General features: G+C 36.5%; 1 protein-coding gene across 1 annotated transcript in view; it reads left to right on the top strand.

The window, feature by feature from the left end:
- Positions 1-23,485, top strand: part of DNAH11 (dynein axonemal heavy chain 11) — a gene marked incomplete at both ends in the record, with an annotated part of 151,645 nt that overhangs the window by 7,178 nt on the left and 120,982 nt on the right. Inside the window, 16 exon segments of the mRNA XM_082329513.1 lie at positions 4,150-4,266; positions 6,257-6,394; positions 7,607-7,855; positions 7,954-8,123; positions 8,549-8,636; positions 9,056-9,172; positions 10,106-10,237; positions 11,132-11,215; positions 12,539-12,697; positions 14,131-14,253; positions 14,495-14,620; positions 15,035-15,253; positions 16,550-16,641; positions 17,780-17,903; positions 19,566-19,661; positions 20,815-21,048. Of these exon segments, the coding sequence (XP_082185639.1) occupies positions 4,150-4,266; positions 6,257-6,394; positions 7,607-7,855; positions 7,954-8,123; positions 8,549-8,636; positions 9,056-9,172; positions 10,106-10,237; positions 11,132-11,215; positions 12,539-12,697; positions 14,131-14,253; positions 14,495-14,620; positions 15,035-15,253; positions 16,550-16,641; positions 17,780-17,903; positions 19,566-19,661; positions 20,815-21,048 (2,268 nt within the window).

Below are 23,485 nucleotides of genomic sequence, written 5' to 3'. Positions count from 1 at the left end.
AGTTTCTGGAAAACTGTGAAGTTTTCTGAAAGAGAACATACGGTCCTTCACATTACAGTGACATGGTAATATTGCACCCTGTGCATAGGCATTTGTGCTGTTATTTCCTTGTTTATTTAAAAGTATCTGTGAACTTGGAGGTTGTGAAACTGGGAATTTTATAGTACTGATTGGAACTAGGCATGAAATAGGCTTCCAACACAGCTGGGTTCAGTGTCTACCACTTCTTCTTAACCTAGAAATTAATTTTCTTAAGAAAAGATTTCTGGATGCTTTCTCCTGATCAGATGACTGAATTATTTAGAAGTGCCACAGGTGGAGAAGCATTCAGATGGCTCTCACCAAGGAATCTGAGTGGATAAAATAAATTTAAGTGAATAAAATAAATTTTTATAAAGTGAATATAGTGAAATTTGATAAAGTGAAACAAAATCCCTCACCAACATTGCCCAAAATTAAAAAAAGAAAAAAAAGTTAATTATTGACATACAGTATACAGAACTGACTGTCAGTTCTGTAAGCTTTTTTCCCTATTAGGATGTCATTTTTGTAGAGTTCTGCTATAAATAATAAATCAGTTGATTCTACTTGAGAAATAGAGAAGGTTTTTAAAATGTTGGTATACAGTGATGTCTTGCAATAATAGCTAAAATAATTCCTAACACTATGCTCACTAACAGTCATGGTACTTATATCTGAAAAAACAGAAAGAATTCTTATTACTGTTATTTTTATAGGCACTTTTTTTTTTTTTTGTCATTTTCAAGATTCTGGTGTTAATTCATAGCTATATGTATCTGTAAACTTGGAAAACGGTGCTTTCTGAAGGATTTAATCCACTTTTAACATCAATTCAAATAAAGAAGTACCCTATCGTGTTATGTAGTTGGCTTTGCTGCCTGCTGGCTAGAGCACTCGGCTGCCTTTGGAGTGGGCTCTGGTCCCGGTGCACGGGATGCTTTCAGCGTTTGCGCTGGGCAGCCACGCGCGGGGAGGAGAGCCGAGCCGCCCGGCGAGTGCCCCAGCCGCTGGGCTGCTCCACCTGGCACGGCTGGCAGAACGGCAGCCAAATTCCCTCTCTTCTTCCTTTTTTACCTTGTAGCTTTGTGGAGCAGGGTACTCTTTGGCAGTGGGGAGGTATTGATTAAATTCCTCTTGAGGTGAGGAAGCTAGTGAACCCAGGTCTGCCCCCTCGCAGGTGCGTGCCCCAGCCAGGGGAGGTAAGGCAGCCCCAGCCCCAGCTGCAGATTTAATGGATGCCATGATGACACTCTTCTTTGCTGTCCTGATTCAAAAGGTGGCCATGACAAGCGGGATTCAATCACCTCAAATAATCTACATTAAAAACATACTTTTTCTAATCTCTTTCCTAACTGAACTTCATTTAAATGAAATTCTTATTCTCTATTGGATGACCAATTTGGTTTTTTTTTACACTTACACCCACCCATTCCTCCCCCAAAATCCTCTGGCCAGCTAATTCTCCTAGCTGTGTCTCTGCCATTTCCCCATGCTTCTGCACCTGTGTACCCACAAGCCTTACTGGGTTTGCACAGGTGCAGACAATGAGGAGATGGGTTCAGCCTCCCGGTGGGTGTAAGCTTTGCTGGTGTTCGGGAGCTCGCACCTGCTGCATGGTATTTTTGGCAGCACGTTAAGGAGAGAGAGTGCCCTGCACGTAAGGAGCATGTATTTTGGGTAAGGTGTTATTTTAACAGGCAAATTTTCTGAAACAGACCCAAATTTTAAAGTTGTCACAATTAAAATAATATATATTAATATAATTATTAGCAGAATATAGAAATTTTGTATTCAATGTGGTAGGAAATATAATCTGTGTGTATGTGTGCTGTTTTTTCTTGCAAATATGTGGCGTAATCTAGGTAATTAAAAATCCAGAAGAATGGTCGTAAACCAGACTTGAACTAAATGAATGGTACAAGTTTAATTCATGCAGAAACCTTGCAGAGTCGTTTATGTCTTTGGGGTAAAATTCTGGTGCTGCTTTAAAATCCATAGCAAAGCTTCCCATGTCTTAAGGTCAAGACTTACTATGCTGTACTCTCTGTACTCTGTACTGATGCTCTGAAGCATCCTTGTCTGTGGGAGATGTGGTTTCAAGACACTCTTTCTCAGGCCTGTATGTAGTTTGTCTGGTTTGCCTTTGCCTCTACGAAAGATTCCCTGCATACTTAGTATATTAAATGTAAATGGTGGTGAGATGCATGAATAACAGTTTTAAGCTGCTAGGTAAAGTACAGCAATTATCATATTTGGCCAGACATAGACTGTAAGATGGTTTGAGCTGATCCATTTTTAAGGCAGTGAGTCCTTAGCGGCCCGACTGACTCAGGACAAAAGCAACCTTTTAGCACGTTTCTGAACGATCACTCTGCGCTGTAAACTTGTTGACTTTCCAGCTTATTACCAAGTAAAGCATAGCCAACGAGTGTTAGTTTTCAAGTTTGAGCCACTCTTACTCAAGTATGCAGGCTTAGTGTTGACAGAAGTAGTACAAGTGGAATACCGAGCACCAATTACTGTGCTGTTTTTACTGTCATCACTAATTTTTTTTTCAGGTTTTTCAGAAACTGTTCGCCTTTGGGTTTGACAATACTAATCAAGAGCTTTATCAAACAATAGCTGTCATCTTAAAACTAATTTATTTGTCAGAAGCGTCAAGGTTCATGTTATTCAGTGTATGATATATGAATAGTGGCCAGGTATTTCCAAGAACAAATTTTACATGCTTCTGAATAGGCAGTGTGCAGTATGTTTGGTTAATATGTGGATGCCATTGCCCCAAATCCAGAACAGAGCAACAGAGGACCAAAGGATACTTAGGTTTCAGGGCACAGATATGGGCTTCTCAGACTGATTGTCTTAAGTGGACTTTTGGTGTGTTAAATATAGGTATATTAAATACATATCACACCCAGTCACAGAACTAAATCTGAATTTTTTAATTGGCTACTAAGAAGTTCATATAGTTCATCTGTCATGTGTTTTGGGTATATATGTGTGGTTTTGTGCAGTGTGTTTAAAAACCAACCAAACAAAATCACATTAGTTGGGGGGGAGGGGATTAGAAAGGAAGAAGGTTCTTAAATAAACGAGTTAATCTCTTTGGAAAGGCATATCAAATTGAGTTTTATTTAACTGTCCAGTTTGGCTACTGGTACTTCTATTTCATTTTTTCCAAGTGGCTTGCCACAGTAAAGAGATTTAGCCAAGTTGTAAAGAAGAATATTTTCTCAGAGGCGATCAATGTTTAACATATTTAACAAAGGAACAAGTGTAGCTTTACTTGTACATGTTACTGTTTGTGTTGCTAACAGGACAAAGCAGAAGGTGCTGGAGCTCTCCCTTTAGAGCCAGCATGAATGTGCATTAATATGCACCTGTGTTTTCTGTTCTGGTATTATTTTTCCAAAAGTCCTCATCTGTGAATGTGGTTAATTACCTTGAGTATTAAGAAAGTACAGCTGTGCTATAGAAAATGACTGTAGTTCTGTTGCCTAATACACGTGGTAGCTGCGGAATCTTAAGATAATCTAATTAAATGTAACAATTAGTCAGAGTCAAAAGATGCTGTTTACTTAGTGAGTTGACTTCAAACATCTGAGTAGCTGAAGTCTGATGCTCATAATATCCTACTTAATTATAACATGCAGAGATAATTTGGACTTGTAAAAACTTGTTGAGAAGTTCTTTGTTTAATGGGAGGGTTAGTAGTGTCAGCATGAAAGTAGAGAGTAATATTACCTGGCATAGATGGCTGTCTCTCTTATCAAGCTTCCTTAACCAAATATTTTAATAATTTCCTTTCCTTGAATATCTGTATCATGGGTACACACACATATTGATCTTGCACTGTTATTTAAAAATAATCTGTATTGCTAAGAAAATGCTTCAGTTATTAACTCAGTTTCTGTAAAAAAAAAAAACAAAGCAAAAGCATGACTGTTAATAGCATTGATCATTGCTTATCAGTTAAAGTATTACTGAAAAGCCTGAAATACAAAAATCTCAGAAGTTTGTTTAATGATAGAAATGAGCTATGTGTTTAGCACAGCCATACTGCCTATTAGCTTTTCTTCCTGTTGGAAAGTCACGCATTTTATAATTTTTTTTTTTTTGACATTACAGGAGTTTGAAGATTATTATACTGAATTTAAAGCCAAAACAGTGGATCTTGACAGACGTCTTGCCTCAGTTCTTTGTGTAGGATTTCATGACTGTTCAGGGTTAGAATCCATGTTCAAGGTCAGTACCTATACATATAAAACTGTTCTTCATTTATTATTTAAAAAAAACAGGTTTGTGCATTGCTTAAATTATACTTTATATCTCGGTAATCTATTTGTGAATTGAATGACGTGGAATACCGACTAACAGTATTTTGGCAATACATTATTTTGAAATAAATGTAACTTTGTGGGCTATTTCAGCTGCAGACTTGGAGTTCTTCGATTCTATTCTCATTTTAATGATGTTCTGAATACAGGTGCTTTCCAGAAGTCAACCCATAGCTAAGGCCAGACCTAAAATGTAATTCAAAGAAACAGAGAGATTCCCTGCTCACTGTCATTCTGTATTTGCACTTGACTGGGCAAGGCATGGAGAATCTTGGGGATGGCAGATGCATCCGGGCTCTACATCCAGTGCAGCATATAGTCAGCCTGGGGGGTTGGAGTGTGTTTCTGCAGCAGTATGTATTATTCTTAAGCATGAATAATTAAAATGTAAGATAGAGAACAATTGGTTAGAAGCAGTTCTTAAAAATATGATTTAGGAGTTGTCATATGTAGAGCCTGAGTCAATGATGTCATGTTATTAAGAAAGAGGTAAGTATGTAAGATGTTCAAACAGGTGATTGCCCTGAAAGGCACAAGGAGAAATCCTTCATTTTAATCACCCTGGATAAGGCCTTCAATGGAGTATTGTGCCCAGGTAAGCATTACACCTCAGGAAAGAGAATTCGTTGATGGTTATTGAGGCTGAAGAAGAAAAGAAAGAAAACGGACATAACTGTTCAAATCTGTAAAAAAACTTCTGCATACAGGAAGGAAATAGGCTGTTCTCTACATCCAGAACATAATGAACTTAATTTAAAGTGCAGAAGGTTCAAGGCTGATGACTGGGAAAACCACTTTATGTCAAGCATAATGAATTGTTAGAATAGATTGCTAGGGGAGGTGACAGGCTCTTCCTTTTTAAAAAATCTTTCAGGGAGGGCTAAAAAAATGTCTCTTGGAAATGGCATAGGTATAGCAGACCTTGTCTTGGGGCAGGAACAGACTAATTGCTCTTGAAGTCCCTTTTAGGCATACATTTCTATGACATTGTATACATCACACTCAAACTGTGTCAACGTATTGCAAATTAGTGGTGGTAAGTATAAGACAGTAATAATTAATACTTAAATTCGTTTACTGAAAAAATTGTAGTTTTCTTAGGTTGTCACTTTTGGCATTGTTAGAAGTTAAATGAGTATCTTGCGTTTAATGCTCGTGTTTATTCTATTTCTTTCCAAACTTTCTTTCTCACTGAATTCGGATAGTATATACAGTATGAAACCTACTCTTTCAAAAGGCAGATCCATTGTCCTTACTATGTTTAAAGACAAGTTAAGACAACTTATCTTCAGAGAAGTCACTTCTGCTTGCCTTTTCTTTGGTAATTTTTTGCAGCAGTAGGCTTCCCTCCCCCCCCCCCCCCCCAAAAAAAAACAAAAACAAAAAAACAAAAAAAAACCCAAAAACAAAACAAAAAAAAAACCAAAAACAAAAAAACCCACAAAAAACCAAACATACAATTAAGACTTTGAATTTGTGTGAGACACTGGAGGAAGAGGCTAGTGATTTAGGAGAAAGAATGTGTCTGGAAAAAGGGGCAAAAATACACAGGTTAGAAATGTGCAGGGTAGGATTTAGAAAGTATCTAGAGTGTGGGGTATATGCCTGGATTTGGAAATCCTAGTTCCATACTTTCTAGGATCTAACCTAACCTGTCATTTCTTAGCATTCTTGAATTCATCTGTTTATCACAATTTAAGAGGATATTTGGAAATATGTGGTCTGTTTATCAGCACATGGCACATACCTATAGTATAGCTTGGTACAGTTCCAGTCCTTGTACTTCAGAAGAATTTTGGATGAGATTTCAAGTTGAGAGAAGAGTATTACAGAAAAAGAACTGTAATGCTTACTTTGCTGTTTGTTTTCTTTTTTTTCCCCTTTATTTTCTTTTTAAGCTTTTAACTATCTTTGGAAGCTTTCTAAAAAACCCTGTCAACATGGAGATATTTAGCCCAAATTGCAATATTTTATTGGAAATATTGTATGAAGAACTGAATAACTGCAGACATATACGTGATGATTACATTAAAAAGGTATGCCACAATGCAAAAATAAAAGATTATGCTCTTGTTTGTTCATAATGGCTTAATTTCTGTTCTAATAAGCAGGCAGAAGAAGGGAATGAAATAATGAAAATATACCAGTTACTTCGGGAAACCTTAAATGAGCTAAAGAACTGAAGGAACAAATACAGACATTTTAGTCCTGCTTCTCATCTCTGCCTCATCCGTAAGTGTTCATAGTCACTGATTTAGTGGAAACACCCTTTAAATAAGGCATTGCTAGTCACTGAACAAGTGTGATCTGCATAATATGGTCTCTTAGCCAAGTGAATTTATACATCCATGTTGTGCATGTGTACAGTTCAAGTTTTGTGGTATATTCTGGAAACGTCATGTTTCTGCATTGAAGTGCACTCGGTAATACTTTCAGGGTTGCTTTTTAAGAACTGTAAGAGATTTGCTTGATGATTTTTTGGATGAGTCATTAACTAACAAACCCAGGAATTTTGCTGCTCTAGGACAACACTAACATATCCCAGATAAACAGTATTATTGTTCTGTGGTGACGACACTTTCAAAGATACTGGTGTGGGACCTAGACATCCAAGTTATTTGAAAATTGTGCCCCATGTCTCCCTCCTTTCCTGATCCTTCAGCAAACATGCTTGTAGGTGGTAGCACAAAGAACGGAAAGCTTCTGTAGGACAATTAGACCCATCTGAATTAAATTATCGAGTAACAAACGTTCCAACTGTTGACCACTGACATAGCTACTGAGATACAATGGGGGCATATTCTCCTTTTTCCCAGAATTTTATTGTTCCTGTTATTTTCACTTCTTGCTTTATGCATCTTTTCCCCTCTGGTTCAACTTGGTGAGGCTATGGCTAGCTTAAAAGTGGCCAGCATACATGGAACTTCCATGTAGGAAACCAAAACTTTCCACCATAATTTGTTTGTGAATTGATATCATTAAATGAAGAAAACTGATTAGGTGTTGTTTTTCCTTGCAGAGTCTTAGAAAGTCCAGAAGCTGCCTTTTTTTTTTTTTTTTTCTCTCTCTCAGAAATATGTGGTGATGTTGAACCCAAAATAGGAACAGCTGAGTGCATTGTAATTTTTCTTGTTAGTAGATCTCTGGGGAAAAGGGGTGGAATTCCAGTCTTCTATCTGCATGTAAATCTAACCAATTAGTATTACTGTCTCAGTTACTGAAATAACAAAACTTTTTTTGATGCCTAGAATGATATGGACAACACGTTTGATCTGTCTGAAATCAGGCAGGAGATTATGGAGAGAGTGGCAAATGTTACCAGCAAAGCCCTGGAGTACAGAAGATCTTTTGCTGGCTACGCATCTCTCTGGCTGGAGGACCAGTCTGAGTTTATGAAGCAATTCCTTCTCCGTGGTCATGGTTTAGCATCCACTAAGATGCCTCTTACTGATGAAGTCTCTCAACAGCCTCCCACTATTAAACTGTTTAAAGAGCAGGCAAGAAAGCAACTAGTCTTAGTAACTGGGTATTTGGGGGGGGGGGGAGGTGGGGAATGGAGGAGTACATACATTTATTTTTCTCTCTTCTGCTCTAGACTGACATCTCTGAAAATCTTTATGTTCAGATAAACAAGTTTGAAGACTCAAAAATTTTTGAAAGTTGGTTTAAAGTGGATATGAAGCCTTTCAAAATGAGCTTGCTAAACCTTATTAAGAAATGGAGCTGGATGTTTCAGGAGTATCTTTTGAGATTTGTCATTGTTAGGTGAAGTGGAGTGTGTGTGCGTGTGTTTATATGCACTAAAGGAATAAATATAAGCTTGGGGTCTTTTTACATGCAATACTTCAATGAGCTGGGTTTACAGCTTTTTTGTTTTCTTAGTGGTTTTTTAGTGGTTGGTTGGGGTTTTTTTGTGGTTTTTTGGTTTGTTTTGTTTTCCAGATACTGTACTTGCATATCCTCTTGGGTTAATTCTCAACAGTAGCACTTGCCATCTCTGGAAGTCAGGCCCAAAATGTCTTAAAATGATATATAAAAACTATATTATTTTTATTTATAAAATAAAATAACTATATTTTGTAAAACAGCATAAGTGCCACTAGTAGTACCAGTAGGGCTTACTACATGTTTATTCACTGTAGTAAGGAATGTTTGCCCTATTTGTAATCATACCTGTCTCTCTTTGGTAGTCTGACTGACTTAGAAGAATTTATAAAAGTTACAGATGGTGGACTTCAGAGAGGCGACCAAGGAAGATTATTGTGTGCTGTATATCGTGTATAATAATTAATAATAATATATAATAATGTATAATATGTAATAATAATATATTGTGTATATCTGAAAATGTGTTAAAGCAGCAGGGGTGGAGCTCTCTGTTTTACTGTGTGGAAGATTCCCAACATATTTTTGAATAGAGTTTTATGTGATTATATGTAAAATAACTGAGTTAATTAAGTTCAAGTAGTTTATGATTACCAGTGATCCATAAAATTAATTATTTTACAGTTGACAAAAATTCTAGTAAAAGCTACAACATGAAGTATAGTTTGTGGTTAAATAAATCCTCCACTATAATTTCTTATTCATAGGCAGGTGTTGGCGTATCCTCACTGTTAAAATACAATTTTACTAATGTTTTTCTGCCATGTGTGATTTTTTTTTTTCCTTCAAGATAATTTTATTTTGTTAAACAGGAATTGCCTGAAAAATGGAATGCTGTTAAGAAGAGAGCTGTGTTGGTAAAGCACAAGATGACTCCTCTTCAGGCACCTGAGGTTACAGTTATAGGAAGAAAATGCACTTTACTTGATGTATGGTGAATTCTGTGATCAGTCTTTATCTCTGGGGTTTTTTTGGTTTTTGGGGTTTTTTTTGTTTTTTTTTTTTCTTATGAGAACATGATCAGTGACAGGTGTCATTACCTGTGTTTCACCAGGGGAGCAGATGGAATTCAGAGAAAGACTTAAAATAGAAGCTCCCTTTCAGTTTGATGCAGAAAATGCATATGCTTGTCTTGATAAGGTAATGGGGAATCTCAGAAAAATGTATTTACTTGTAATCTTCCAGTACTAAATCTAATGATATTTCAATGTACATATTAAAATATTTGTGGTTTGTGGGTTAGGTTTTCTGTCTTTTTACGGGGAAGCTGTTTGGGTTTGGGGTTTTTTTGGTGATATGGTTTTGTTTGTTTGTGGTGGTGGTGTTGCTTTTTGGGTTTTTGGGTTGTTTTTTTTTTCCAAGAAGCTGGTATAAATCTAGCACCACCAAATCCAGGTTTCTATTCCAATGTTGCATATGCTCACTGATAAAGTAAAAAATTTCACAATACTTACTCATTCTTTATTTATGTTTTTTTGAAAAGCCAGCAGAACGTGCTCTTGAATACAGTAGTCTAAAGTGGAAGATTCAGTGGATCTTTAAAAACATCATGAAGGGACTTTATTAGCATTTATACAACTTTAAAGTAAGGAGAAGTGGTTTAATACATTAAGAGATTTATTACAAGAGTATAAATTAACTGTTTTCTATACAGCTTTTCTTTTTATTGTTCAAATGTAGAGCCCTTTTGGGTGCCTTCAGAGACAATGCAAACACAACTTTTTAACCTCTCTGCAATAATTGCTCTCAGCTTTTCTTAAACTGAATCATACATACAGAATCTATAGATTTCACTGACAGATTTAGGTAAGCTCAATATACCCCATAACTGTACTTCATTGAGTGCTCTTTTCCTCTTCAAGACAAATAAAGAGCTTGAAGTGCTGGAAAAAGAAACGTTACCAATGCAGGAATCAGCAAAACTATTTGAAGTAGCTATTCCAGACTACAAGCAAATGAAACAATGTCCAAAAGAAGTGTGGTTGCTCAAGAAAGTTTAGGATATCAGTGTTTATATTAATGTAAATTTTTTTTAAAAAAAATTTATTATAAAGTTAGAATATATTTTGAATGTTATGCTTCTAATTTGATCCAAGAAGTGTTATAGTTTTGATTTTAAAAAAAGTTTAAGATAATGAAGATTTTTGTATTCCTTTTATTGTTGAAATTATAGTTGCTATGTTTTAGAACACCCAGAGTAAAAATATCTCTGTTCTCAAGTTAACCAATTTCAAGACAATCCCAAAGAAAAACAACCTTTGTAGTTTCATTTTGAGCTTTTTTAAATAGCAATAGCTTGCTGGAATAATTAAAATCATTGACTCAAAATTCAGAAAGCCAGAAAATTCCACTTCAGAACTGAGGATTGTACATTAGAAAGCTGTAGAAAACTAGAAGCAAGAGTCCAGAAAAGTCAGTGTACAGACCTGTATAGGAAATCAGCCTTGTAAAGTTCTATTTACCTCAAGAAGTTGTTTTTCATAGGCAAGGGTAAAAAATATATGTACCTAGATTTTCTTTCCATAATTGTTTGCCTAGCATTTGTATTGCCAGGAGGGGGTGCAGAGCAGATTTTGCCACATTTCCCAGGTGCATCTGTATATTATCAGTGGATATAGGTGAGTGTTTAATAGCACAAGAAAGGTAGGTATGTATACCTATCAGAAACAAGTATAAAATCCTTTAAATGCTTGGGTTTTGGGTTGAATTTTGAGAAGATGGATTATTTTGCATGCTTTCTGGGTAGTGGTGGTGTAGGGTTGGAAAAATAGGGTTCAAGAGCTATTGCTGGTGATGGGCTTTCCCCCTGCATCCATTTATCTGTTATATAGCAGAAGCTTGTCTTTACCAAATGTTGTTGACACTTCTAGCTGTACTTTCTGTTTCAGAGCAGCACTGATGATTGGGCTAAAACCCAGTGGAGACAGATTAATGTGGAACAGATGGATGTGGAGCTCGGAAGGTTTGCCAAGGCAGGTTCCATAGCTGTCTCTTTCTGCAATTTATCTGTCTCGGTGCCACCCCTTCCTCACTCTTCCCACCCGCTTTGATGTTCCAGTGGATTTGTTGCTTGCATCCAAACTGAATGTTCTGGAACATGTTTTGTTTTGGGGGCTTTCTTTTAAAACTTTATTCTTCTGACTGAGTTTCCAGGCCCTGTGGAGGTACACGGTCAAACCGTGCTGTCACTTCTCTGAATTGAGGCAGTATGTGAAAGAATAAAGAGGGTGGGGTTTTATGACAGGCCCCACCAGATGAAAGTCATAATTTTTAGAGACTGGTGGAATTTGCAGAGGTTTATCTTCTCTGCTCTTAGACATAGCTCCAGAATGTTGGGAGTTGCAGCGAAGATGCTAATTTTTAAAGGGATGGCACTTTCTTTGCTTGAAGTGTTTGAAAAATTTTGTTGATAGTAGCCTGCAGAAGACAGTTCCAATGGGACAAGCGAAGTATGAAGCAAAAATAGCAGCAAAGGCCCCTAGACTATTTGTAGGACACTAGAAGAATAGCTGTGGTTCATAGACAGCATAGTGGTTGAGTATGGAAGGAAGGAAGTTTTGAACCTAATTGGTATAAAGTTTCTTCTTTACACATTTGTTTCATTCAGGAATAAATAGGTTTAATTGCATTGAAGAGAAGACTCAGACTTACAGCAGATGCCTTGGCTTAGGGTGCTTCAAAACAATGTGATTCCACTTAGCCCGTTATGATACCTGTGATAGGGGTGGTAAAAGGAGAGAGTTGAGCTAACCACATTCGCCTTCTGCTTTTGCATCATTCGCTGTGGCACATATGCCAGGTCATAGAACAGAGAAGATGCTGATCACTGCCCATGAGCTGATCACTTGTGTCATGTTCGTCATGCTCCAGTGTGCCTATGAGTCTTCCTTACCCCTCTGGATGGTGGCTTTGAATATATTAAATTTATGGATACTTTTATCTGCAGTGAAATAATTAATAAGAAAATTAGACTTAAATCATCAGGGCTGTGATGAAGTAAATGGCTCTAATCCAACTATAATCATAAAATCACTGTGTAAATGCAGTGCTAATACAGTTCCATTACTATAAGTGACATACTGGGAAGTACATTTCCAGAGCCTTTATCTGCCACATAAACCAGTGACCCCAATAAAATCTTCCCTAGACTTGCACTAACTACAACTGTCCCACACATCTGCATGTGAAACAGGAAAGTAGAATTTTCTGACGAACCTAAATTTTTCTTAAAGCTATCAACAAGGTGCCTGTTAATGACAAGTAATTTTTGCAGTTATTTTCATCTTATTCCTTAGGAAATGTGGTCTTTGGATAAAGAAGTTTGTTCCTGGGATGTATATAGGGGCTTGGAGTTAAAGGTGAAGAATCTGATGCCATCACTGAGGACAATACTAGAGTTGCAAAATCCTGCAATCAGAGAGAGACACTGGTACCAGGTCATGAATGTGACAGCAGTAAGTATTCGACCAAAGAGACCTCGGTGATGGTCTTTCGTGCTCTACTATAGAATAGATGCAGCAGTACTGTCAGGCACATGGTAGAGCCACTGCTGCCAACTATCCAATGTATAAGTGGAGCAGAGATTTAGGTTTCAGATAGAGGCATCTCGTGGGTTGACAAGTGAATTTGTGGTCTCTGCTCAAAAGGACCCAATTCCCTGAAGGCAGACCTGCCTTGCCAAATTAGAGCGTTCTTCCATACCTGGCTGTCTCCCTGCTGAGCCTGAAAATAGCACTAAGCTTGAAAGGTTCTGTGTCTTGTCTGGGACAGGGGAATACTTCCCAGTAATAATTTCTATTAAATATTTATGAGAAAAACAAGCAATGTGGCTAGAAACACTCCTGGATAGCAAAAGAGAATGTTTCTTAATAGTGAACAGACAAAATGATGGGCAGAGGGAAATGGCAGGTAAGGAAAGGCAGGCCACCTGAAATACCAGCCTACTAGTAAATTTTTTAAGAATTAGTGCATAGAGAGACTGTTGACCTGACAGTAGATGGGGGGCGGGGGAAGAGAGGGGTGCCAGAAGGGGGAGAGAAGTATGCGGTTTACCCAACTGTTGATCATATAGCTGGAAAACCAAAGAAGTTTGTATGAACAAAAAAAAAAAAAAAAAAATTATTTCAATTTTTCAAGAAGAATCCCAGTGGTTTTGGATCCTAGGGTATAACATGGACTGGTTGTTAGTTTTCAAAATTTGAATAAAAATTTCTTTTAACCATTTTGAAAAAAAAAAATTGAAGTTCAATTTTCAATCATTTTTAAAATGAAAACTGTAAAGCTGAAAGAAAAACAAAGAGAGTAACAGAATGTTGCTATTCCAATATACAAAGCATTTTTCGCAGTTTTAATAAAAACACATTTTAAAATTATTTTTAATACAGAAAGCTCCTAAACAGGTCTAGCACAATTTTTGTGTTGGTTTTTTTTTTTTAAATAAAAAAGGATTGACTGTTGTCTCTTCAAAGCCTTGATTAAAATTTTAAAGTTTTTTTTTTGTTTAATTGATATCTTACAAAGCAGTAACAAAACATGGCAAATAATCCCACCACTTCCCAAGATTTCTAGTGTGCAAATACTGCATCTGTAGCTTACGTCAGCTTCAATGGCATCTGTGCAAATAACCTTGCCTTTTAGTGTTATGATGCACAATATGCCCCAGTACAAGAAAAAACAAAAAATACAGTAACAGCATCAAGAAATATTCCATCTAGGCTGATTAAGTTCACAGTTTTGGTCTGAATCTGGAAGTATATTCAGTATCTAGAGTGCATATAACTTCATTGTTTTTTACTTGGATTCCATTTGAACACTTTGTTATATGCTTATGTCTGATTTTTCTTTTTCGTTTGCTTATTTTGCTCTCTGCTGTCTCTTTGCTTTATAGGTCAGGCTTTTAGTAGCAGAAGATACTACCTTGACAGACATTCTAGGACTTCAGCTTCATAAAGTAGAAGATGAAGTCCAAAGTATAGTTGACAACACTGTGAAAGAGTTGGGTACTGAAAAGGTGAGAAGTACCCATTTTTTCCTTCTGTTTTTGCATTTGTTTGATTAAATTTTGTTTCCAGAAATTAATGATAGAAGTGAATATTTTCATGTGACTTACCTAGGGAGCAAAGTTCACAGTCTAGTGAAACTACTTGTCTGTGGTGTATATTACCATCACTGTTAATTAAATATAATTTAATTAAAGTTCTCCACTCAAAATAGGTATAGACAGATGTTATTACTACTCTTGTTATTCCCAGATTTTGGCAGAAATCAGCCAAACATGGGCTGCCATGGAATTTTCTTACAAAGAGCATCACAGGAACGCAGCTCCTTTATTAAAGTCAAATGAACAGCTGCTTGAAACTTTAGATAACAATCAAATAAGGATTTAATTAATAGAAATACTATTAGTATAGCAATATTATTCACTCCCTTGATACAACTGGTTAGTTAAAACTTTTTTCCTGAATCTCTATTGCAGAGAGTTATGTTTTTTCCAGATATTAGCCCTGGGAAATTATATGTATGCTATGTAACTATATATATTCTAAAAATATTTCCTGTCTTCATGTAGGAGTTAATAAAATTACAGCTTTCTGAGCTAATATTTTCTTAGAATTTTTTTTAAAATCATTTAATAATATGCTGTCCATTTGCAGTGTTTAAAGAAGTCTTCTGTTATGATACATGATAATAACAAGTTACAGGAGAATTTTAGACTTATTAGCTCTAGTTGCTCTGTTTGATAAATTCTTTTGATTAGTGTGTTTTGCTGTTTTTTGTTTTTCTCGGTTCAGTTGCAAACAGTTCTGAAAAGTAAATATGTGGTATATTTCACTGAACAAGTGAAAGGTTGGCAAAATAAATTAAACATGGCAGATTCTGTCATTTCCATTTGGATGGAAATTCAACGCACGTGGTCTTATCTAGAAAGTATTTTCACTAGCTCTGAAGATATCAGAAGCCAGCTGCCTGAAGATGTAAACAGATTTGATGAAGTCAACAGAGACTTCAAAGTTAGTAGAGTTAGTGTTTTATGTCCATTTATATCTTGCATTTGAATTATTTAGAGTGGGTAATTAAATAGAGATTTTTTTTTAAATACTACCATATTGACAGTTTAGTTTGAATGTTTCTTTGATAGGCTTGTTTCTAACCCACTGAATTTTACATTATTACGAGAGTCTTAGGCTTACTTGGGAGAATATCAGAAGTGGATTTTTGCATTCTTTATTATTAAAATCAAAGTAATTATTTGCCTTGTTTTCCTTCTGCATGGACTGGTAGCTGCTGGTTCACACATTGTCACAAACCATGATTAGTGACAAAGTTATGCAGGTCATTCCTTCACGTGACTTTAATATCTTCTTTTATTTATGCTTTGTTAGCTTTTTAACCTCCTGGAGTCACATGGAGATACAATATTTCTGATTTACAGAAATCCCTTCTGCCAAATTCCGTATCATTTATGACAATGATACTTGAAATACAGGTTTATGGTCTATTATTTATTATTGGCCAAAGGTAATTACAGCAATCAACCTAAACATTTGAACTTACACAAAATATCGTGCCTTAATTCTGACCAAAAAAAGTCACTGAACCCTTGCTTAGAAAAGAGATTAACTTGTGTGTTATCAATATACCTATAATTCAATCCACTTATGCCAGGGAAAGTTCTCATTATGTACGATTCTGAAAAGCTAAGATATGTTAATGTTCTATAGGGAGGTTCTACGTTTAAATTTTCAAATACATTTCTAATTGTTTAAATCTGCAATTTAAACAATGTGGGCAGCAGTACGTCTAACTATATGCCAAAAAAAAAAAAAAAAAATTTCACACCTTTGTACGAGTTGAGAACCCTGTCAAAAACAATGAAATTATTCATGCCATTTAACATGCATAAGTTTCTTCATGGTGCATGTTGAAAAAGGCAGGCATTGGGCTTGCACACATGAGCAGAATTATTGTACAAGTTAATGCTTCTGTTATGATCTGTCATTTTTATCTTGTTAGAAGAGTTCTAATAGTATAATCAGTGGTATTTGCTTTCCTCTAGTGCAATTCTTTCTGTTCACTTTACATTTCCTTCATGTTCAGTCTAAATGCTGTCAAAATAGGCATTTCTGGATTTTTTTTTTTTTTCTTTTGCTGTTTAAGAAATAGAATCTAAAACAAGCTGATGAGGTGCCTTCTTCCAGCTGTTTTTCCCAGTGCTTTTCTTGTCCCAGTATAGTAAACAGTATGAAGTAGAAAAAAAATCTGAGGGGAATTCCACGTTACACTAGCTTCCTCGCACTTCTGTACAGGAGTTGGTGACTGACATAGCAAATACAAAAAATGTGATGGAAGCTACAACCAAGCCAAAGGTGTATGAAAAATTTGAAGCTTTGTGGCACAGGTAAAATTTCCAGTATGATTATGAATTGTTCCAAAGTGTAGTTCTGGAACGGTCAGGAAATGAGACCTGTCAGGTCACGTTTGCTTTTTGTACAGGTGTGAGATGATCTTATGATATTATTTTTGTCATTTTTTTTTCTATTTGACATATTGGATTTTTACTGCTTTTTATATGATCAATTACATGTGAGGCATTGGTTCATTATTTATGGACTGCATGATGTAAAAATTGTCAAAGGTCAGTTTGGATCAAACTAATTTTCTTCCTGTCCACAACCTGGGAGCTGGGAGTCTTCCTTTCACGCTTACGGCAGGAGATAGTGGATTGTGTACAGCAAAGGTCCTCCTTCAGCACATTTAAAGGTAGGCCTTGAACTTCTCACTAACTTTCACTCTTCCTGCCTGTAGGAGCAATGATGTTTGGAGCCATAGCCTGTTTCTCCTTGCAAAGTTGTAATAGGAAGGTTAAAAAAACAAAACACAAAGCTGTTTTTTGAGATGTCACTTTTGTTATGAGAGATACTAAGCTAATAGCTAAAGTGCATCAGTCACACGTAAATAAATGTGGGGTTTTTTTCCTCTCCAGATAGGCATGTCATTGAGTATTTTGATGGTTAATACTTCTTGTGTCAATACCAACACGTTTTCATGTTTGTTATCCTTCATACATAAAAGGAAATGTGTGCATCTTAAGAAAAGTGGTTACTTTGTTCCCCCATTAGACTGGTTCTTAGCTTTTTTAATTTTTTTTTTTAATTTATCTGCAAATAACTGCCCTGTCAAGTAAGAAATTTTGTTCTTGTCCCTTGTTTTCTAAGGCTGGACTCTGGAAGGTTGAAGGGGAGTTTCTACTTAGCCAAACTTTTCAGGGACTTTTCTGGCACAATTCTGTTCTCTTAGGTTCCTTGGTCTGAATAAGTAAAAAGAGCATGTTCTGTTTAGGTTTCTGGAAAGGAAATGTGTAAGATTTGCCACCTTACCTGTTCCTTACAGTTGTATTCATCATTATTATTTTAAATTAGAAGTGGATTGTATTGTTCTGTTTTACTCTTTGGTCTGATTTCTTCCTTAACTGGGAGGGAATTCTTGGCTTTAGGGTGATTAAAGGCATGTAATTTTAAAATCTGTGTTCTTTTCAGACTTTCTCTTTGTGAAAAAGTTCTGGCTAAATATTTAGAAACCAAGCATATAGCTTTTCCTTGCTTCTTTCTTTCTTCAGCAGACTTGCTAGACATCCTTTCAAAAGGAACACAGCCAAAACAGGTGAACCTCCTTGCATACTATTGTACTTCATTTTGTCTACAGAAAGGCAAGTTTTCCAGCTAACCATGTGAGGAGATATTATTGTAGAACTGCACCTTTGTTTCTGAGTGTTAATTTACTTTACAAATAGGAACACTTCGTGTAAAGGAGGTAGTAAACATTTTCCTCCCAGCTAGGACAAGTACAAGGTGTTCAGCAAGGAGAGATGAGACCATCATGCTGAGGAGAATTGTTACAAATCCTGTGCTGTCTCTTGCTGGAAATTTAGCTATGTGCAACTTGCATTTATTTGGATGTTTGGATTGTAGGTTTGCAGGAATTAGAAATGAAAAAGGTCAATGAGATTATCAAATCTATTCTGCTTCTGGTGCTGATTGATCAAATTTCAGGCATGTTATGCAGAGTGATGATAAGACTGAAAGATCTATGGTCTCTGTTAGGCTGTTTCTGCTTGAGCTGCTGACCATTGTACAAGGAATGTTTTTGTAGCTATCCTTCTGTTTTCCTCCCTTGAACAATGATCTGCTAGGTTTTGTGACACTTTGAGACCAATTTGTATGAAATCACAGGCACTTTGATGTATTTCAGAAGCTTTATACTATGTTATCTACATGCCAGATGATGCTCCTGGCCTCAGTGACTATCCAGCCATGGCCATTAATTCTCTGAGTGCTAGAGTTATTGGTGTGTCTCAGGCAAAGCCTTTTTTAGATGTGATGTGACATCTAACAGAAGAAATTGTACTTTCCAAGAGGATGAAGGGCTTGAGGCTTGAACACTGAGCCATTTCAAACATGATGACAGTCTCATAGCTTCTTTACGTAACTAAGTCTCAGTGACTTGTTTCATCCGCTCATTGCTCTGCACCACATAGAAGAAGAGAAACCAAACAAATCTTCTGTTCTAGTTATCAGGCATAGAGCATGCTGGTGCGTAGACAGTGGTCTTCAAACTCCACGGTCTTTGGAGAGGTGTGTAGTTACACACGGCATTTAGACCTGAATTGACAATTTGTGAAATAAGCACTAGCCATAATTAATAACAATTTCAAAACTTTTCAGTTTTATATTGAGCTATGTTTGTCCTTCAGATTCTTCTGGTGACTGATGATAGTGTAATTAACCTCAGCTTTTCCCATAAAAACCTCCTGTGTAGTGATCGTGCACCAGACAGTCGGATAGTGTCACCGTGTCAGTCTGCGCCACCAGGGAAAACAAAAGTACTCTTATTATTTGTTCAATTGGCATGTGTTCTAATACTATGGAAAAAAAATATTTTAATTTTTTTAATTGTCTTTTAAAACTTAATAAAATGTTGATTAATCACCTGGTCATTCAGTGCATCTTACTTGCTAAGATCAATTGAAACACTATGTGCTGAAAGCATTAGAATAAGAAACATAATTGTAAAATTAGTGCAAGGACTTCATGTTATCCAGTTAGTTGCTAAAAACTGTGTTAAATTTTGCTGAACCACACAATCTTATTGTGTATAGCAAATTTTAGAGTGGTAGTTATCCACTTTAGTAGAAATAGGCATTAAAGTAGTGTGATTGACACAAATATAAGGTAAATGTTTTCATTATATGTCTGGTATTTTTGGGTGCAGGTGGCCCATCGTCTCACCAAACTTTTTGATAAAGTTGCTGATCTTAAATTTCAGGAGAATATAGAAGAATCTGTAAATGCTGCCCTTGGGATGCACAGCAGAGAAAAGGAGTATGTTGCATTCTATGAAGGGTATGGATGCAGTGGTCAGGTATGTTGAGTTATGTGAAATTTCCTTCATGAATTTTGCACTCCTTGGGAAGTAGATTAAGTAGACACTCAATGGCATGAAATGCTGCTTTTAAAAATGTAAATTTAGAAAAAATAGTAATTAAAAAACACAACTATTTTTTCTAAATTTCAAAACATTTTGTGCCCAAAAACTGTGTAATAAACTAATAATTTAATAAATTGTCAAATTGTCTAGCTGCCCCTTGTATGTAATTTCTTTTTTTTTTTTTTTTTTTAAGAAGTGTAGAGAGTTAAGTGTTTAGGAACAATGAAAAAGAAAAAAAAGATGTACTAAAAGCCATGGAACTGATAAAGCCTATGGTTGAATGTTGCATTTCTCATACTTCCTCTCTTCTTCTGCTCTTTTATTTCATCTTCCATTATACTTTCAGATCCCCTCCTCTCTTATCCTTTAGCACACACCTCTCCAGACCTCCAGCTCTCCCCCATGTCCCCTATCAGCTGAACAGGCTTTTAGCTGTTTTTGAGCCTCATATTTGCTAATTGGCCAGCCAGTATATGTGCTAACTGGGTAGTGGTAGGTCAGAAAGAACAGATCAGCAGCTTCTGAGACAATAACGTATTGTTCTCAGAACAGTGCTGAATGGATAAGCATTCACATTGCATAAAATCAATGTTGCATGTGGTTCTAATGATTGATTGTCTCAGCAGGGAGGGCCCAGACTGAATGGGTAAATATATGCAGCTTGCCTCTTAGAGATAGTTTCTCCAAGATACAGCTACATTTGAGTGCATAGAGACATAGGAAAGACTGTATTGTCTGTGTTTACTCTGTGTCTGATGAACAGAAAAACTTCAGACTTTCATACTTGGAGCTCTAAGGCCGTATGTCTGTGGATTTAAGTCAAATGGATATGTAAAACAAAAAACAATGTCTGTTATGTCAGTAATTGGGAAGGGCTCCTCTGAACTAAATCCTACTGAAGAGGCAGTAGGAGAGAGAAAATGGAAGAAAAAAAAAACACTCTTGGTTCAAGGTTGTAAAGACTGTTTATGTAAAACAATCCTTTGTAAAGATTAATGAGATCAGCTTCCTATATTCTTAGTATAAAATGTACCATTTATGTTACAGGCATAAATTTATGCATGTTTGGGGTTTTTTTCTTCAAAAGGTAGAGTCTTGGTTGCAACGCCTTGAGGAAACTGTACACAAAACAGCGTGCCTCTGTATCACGGAGGCGATACCGGCCTGTGAAGAGAAGCAGAGAGAACGGTGGGTTTTTGACTGCCCAGCCCAGGTTGCACTTACTAGTTCACAAATCTGGTGGGTTTCAGATGTTGAAATGGCATTTGGTAGGCTAGAAGAGGGCTTGGCATCAGCCCTGAAGGATTGCCACAAGAAGCAGGTATGGATATCTTCATTTTTCTTTAATTCAATGAAAATAGGTACAGTGTGAAAATGGTCTCATAAAAAGAGATGAGTAGCATATGTAATAATTTTAATCCTGTAGTAAATAAACTGCTATTAGTATCTACTGAAAAAAGAAATACACCTTTTGCTTCCATTTCTGGTATCTCATGGGTGTTTTTATCACATCTTAATTACCGAGTTTTCCGTGAGATTATTCTGAACTGAGATGAAATGTTGTCATGGTTTAACCCCAGCCAGCAAGTAAGCACCACATTGCCGTTCGCTCACTCCCCCTTCCCGGGTGGGATGGGGGAGAGAACTGGAAGGGTAAAAGGGAGAAAACTTGCGGGTTGAGATAAGAACAGTTTAATAATGGAAGTAAAATAAAATAGAATAGTAGTAATAATATTATTAATAATAATATAATAAGAATACAATAATAATATACAAAACAAGTGAAACACTATACAATTGCTCACCCCGCTGAGTGATGCCCAGCCCGTTCCTGAGCAGTGACTGCTGCCCTCTGGCCAGCTCCCCCAGTTTATATCCTGAGCATGACGTCATACGGTATGGAATAGCCCTGGGGCCAGTCGGGGTCAGCCCCCCTGGCTGTGCCCCCTCCCAGCTTCTTGTGCACCCGGCAGAGCGTGGGAAGCTGAAAAGTCCTTGACCAGTGTAAGCACTACTCAGCAACAATCAAAACATCGGTGTGTTATCAACATTATTCTCATCCTAAATCCAAAACACAGCACTATGCCAGCTACTAGGAAGAAAATTAACTCTATCCCAGCTGAAACCAGGACAAAGGTAAAAGCAAAGATACTGCCAAATGTCAACCATGATAGTGTGGCAGGAACAGAGTATGCAACTAGTACATATACAAGTATTAAAACCATATATTTGTGCCAGGAAGCCAAAACCATTGGTTTTGTTTGTGTCAAACCAAACAGATTACCACTTCTTTTATTTGATTTAGACCCACTTCAGAAGGGTACCTTCTGCCATTTGATTTTTGTTTCATCCTTGTTTACCTCCAGCTTCTTTTGAATGTTTTTGTGCTGGTGTGGATATTGTTTCTCTACGTGAAAAGTTTTAGTAGTTTTGATTTTATTTTCCAACATAGAAAATCTGCCAAAGGGAAATATGAAATAGGAAAGAGACTTTTAAGGGGGAGGAAATCTCATAGAGGTGTCTAAAATTATCCCTGTAATAGAGAAGGTGGATAAAGATTAATCTTTGCTGTTTCTCATAATACAAGAGCTAATAAGCACTACCTGAAGCTGTTAGGTAGCAGATTTTAAACAAAAGAAATACTTCCACACAGTGTGCAGTTTAAAATGTGGATCTTTTGGCTACAGAATGACAGAAGTATAAAAAAGGTCAAATAAAGGGTTAGCCAAATTTCAGTCCAGTTCGTGACTATTAAATATGATGATAAAAGAGGTGGCGTGGTTTTGAGGGTTTGGTATTGTTGGGTTGTTGTGGATTTTTTTTTTTTTTTTTTTTTTTTTGCTTAGCAAATTCTGGCTGATAGGTCTGTGGCAAATTGTGGCATATGTTCCCAGAATATCCATCTCCTGGACTCGTTCTTTATGTGCCTTTTGTTGTTTGTTTGTTTGTTAAACAATCTCTGCTAGCTTCTGTGAAAGACTGATCCATGATGAACCTCTATATAATCCAGGCAGGCTATGTTTTTGTGGTCGCTTTGCAAGCAGAGCTGAGCACTGTCCCATGCTTTGCTGCTTCCTGATGGTGTAACCTGTGGTGGGGACTTTGGAGTTGTTCTGCTGTAAAAAGGGTGGACTAGGAAAGATCATCTGGACCGCTCTGCAGATAGCAGCTCACTGCTATAAAGTAAGTGGAGCTTTGGGTGTGTTTAAAGGAAGATGCCAGGCATATTTCAGTATGCCTGACAATTTCATTCAAAATGTTGCTATTGATATCTCCTTCATGATATGATAAAGAAAAATAAGAAGCCTGATGAAATTACTGGCTGGTTTTATTTTTGTAAGCATTTTCGAAATCTATTAGGGCATAGACTCCGATTCTCAAATAACTTGTTTGCATGGAGTATTATATTCTGGGGCTTTAACTCTGTCTTGGTGAAAACAGCACCACTAGGTGTTTTTGTATATTATATAAAAATAATGCAGAAAGTGTAGTGTTTGAGGTCTCACTAATTCGCCACCCATTTTTAAGCCAGAGTTTTAAAACATGTACAAGCACAGTTCTGTCTCACACTAGCTACCTAATAAAATATATCTTTCTATAAAAGTTAGTTATATTTGCCTCCTTAAAATTATATGCAGTAGCTGTGTACATTTTTCTTTCCTGTTAATATGAAACCTGAAAAATTCCATAGGGTCTTTCCACTATGTAACTCTGTATAATAAATTCATATAATGTTCTGTGATCTTCCCTTCATTGCT

This window comes from Platalea leucorodia, assembly GCF_965183815.1.
Source record: "Platalea leucorodia genome assembly, chromosome: 1".
NCBI lineage: Eukaryota > Metazoa > Chordata > Aves > Pelecaniformes > Threskiornithidae > Platalea > Platalea leucorodia.
This window is presented reverse-complemented; position numbering and strand designations above follow the sequence as displayed.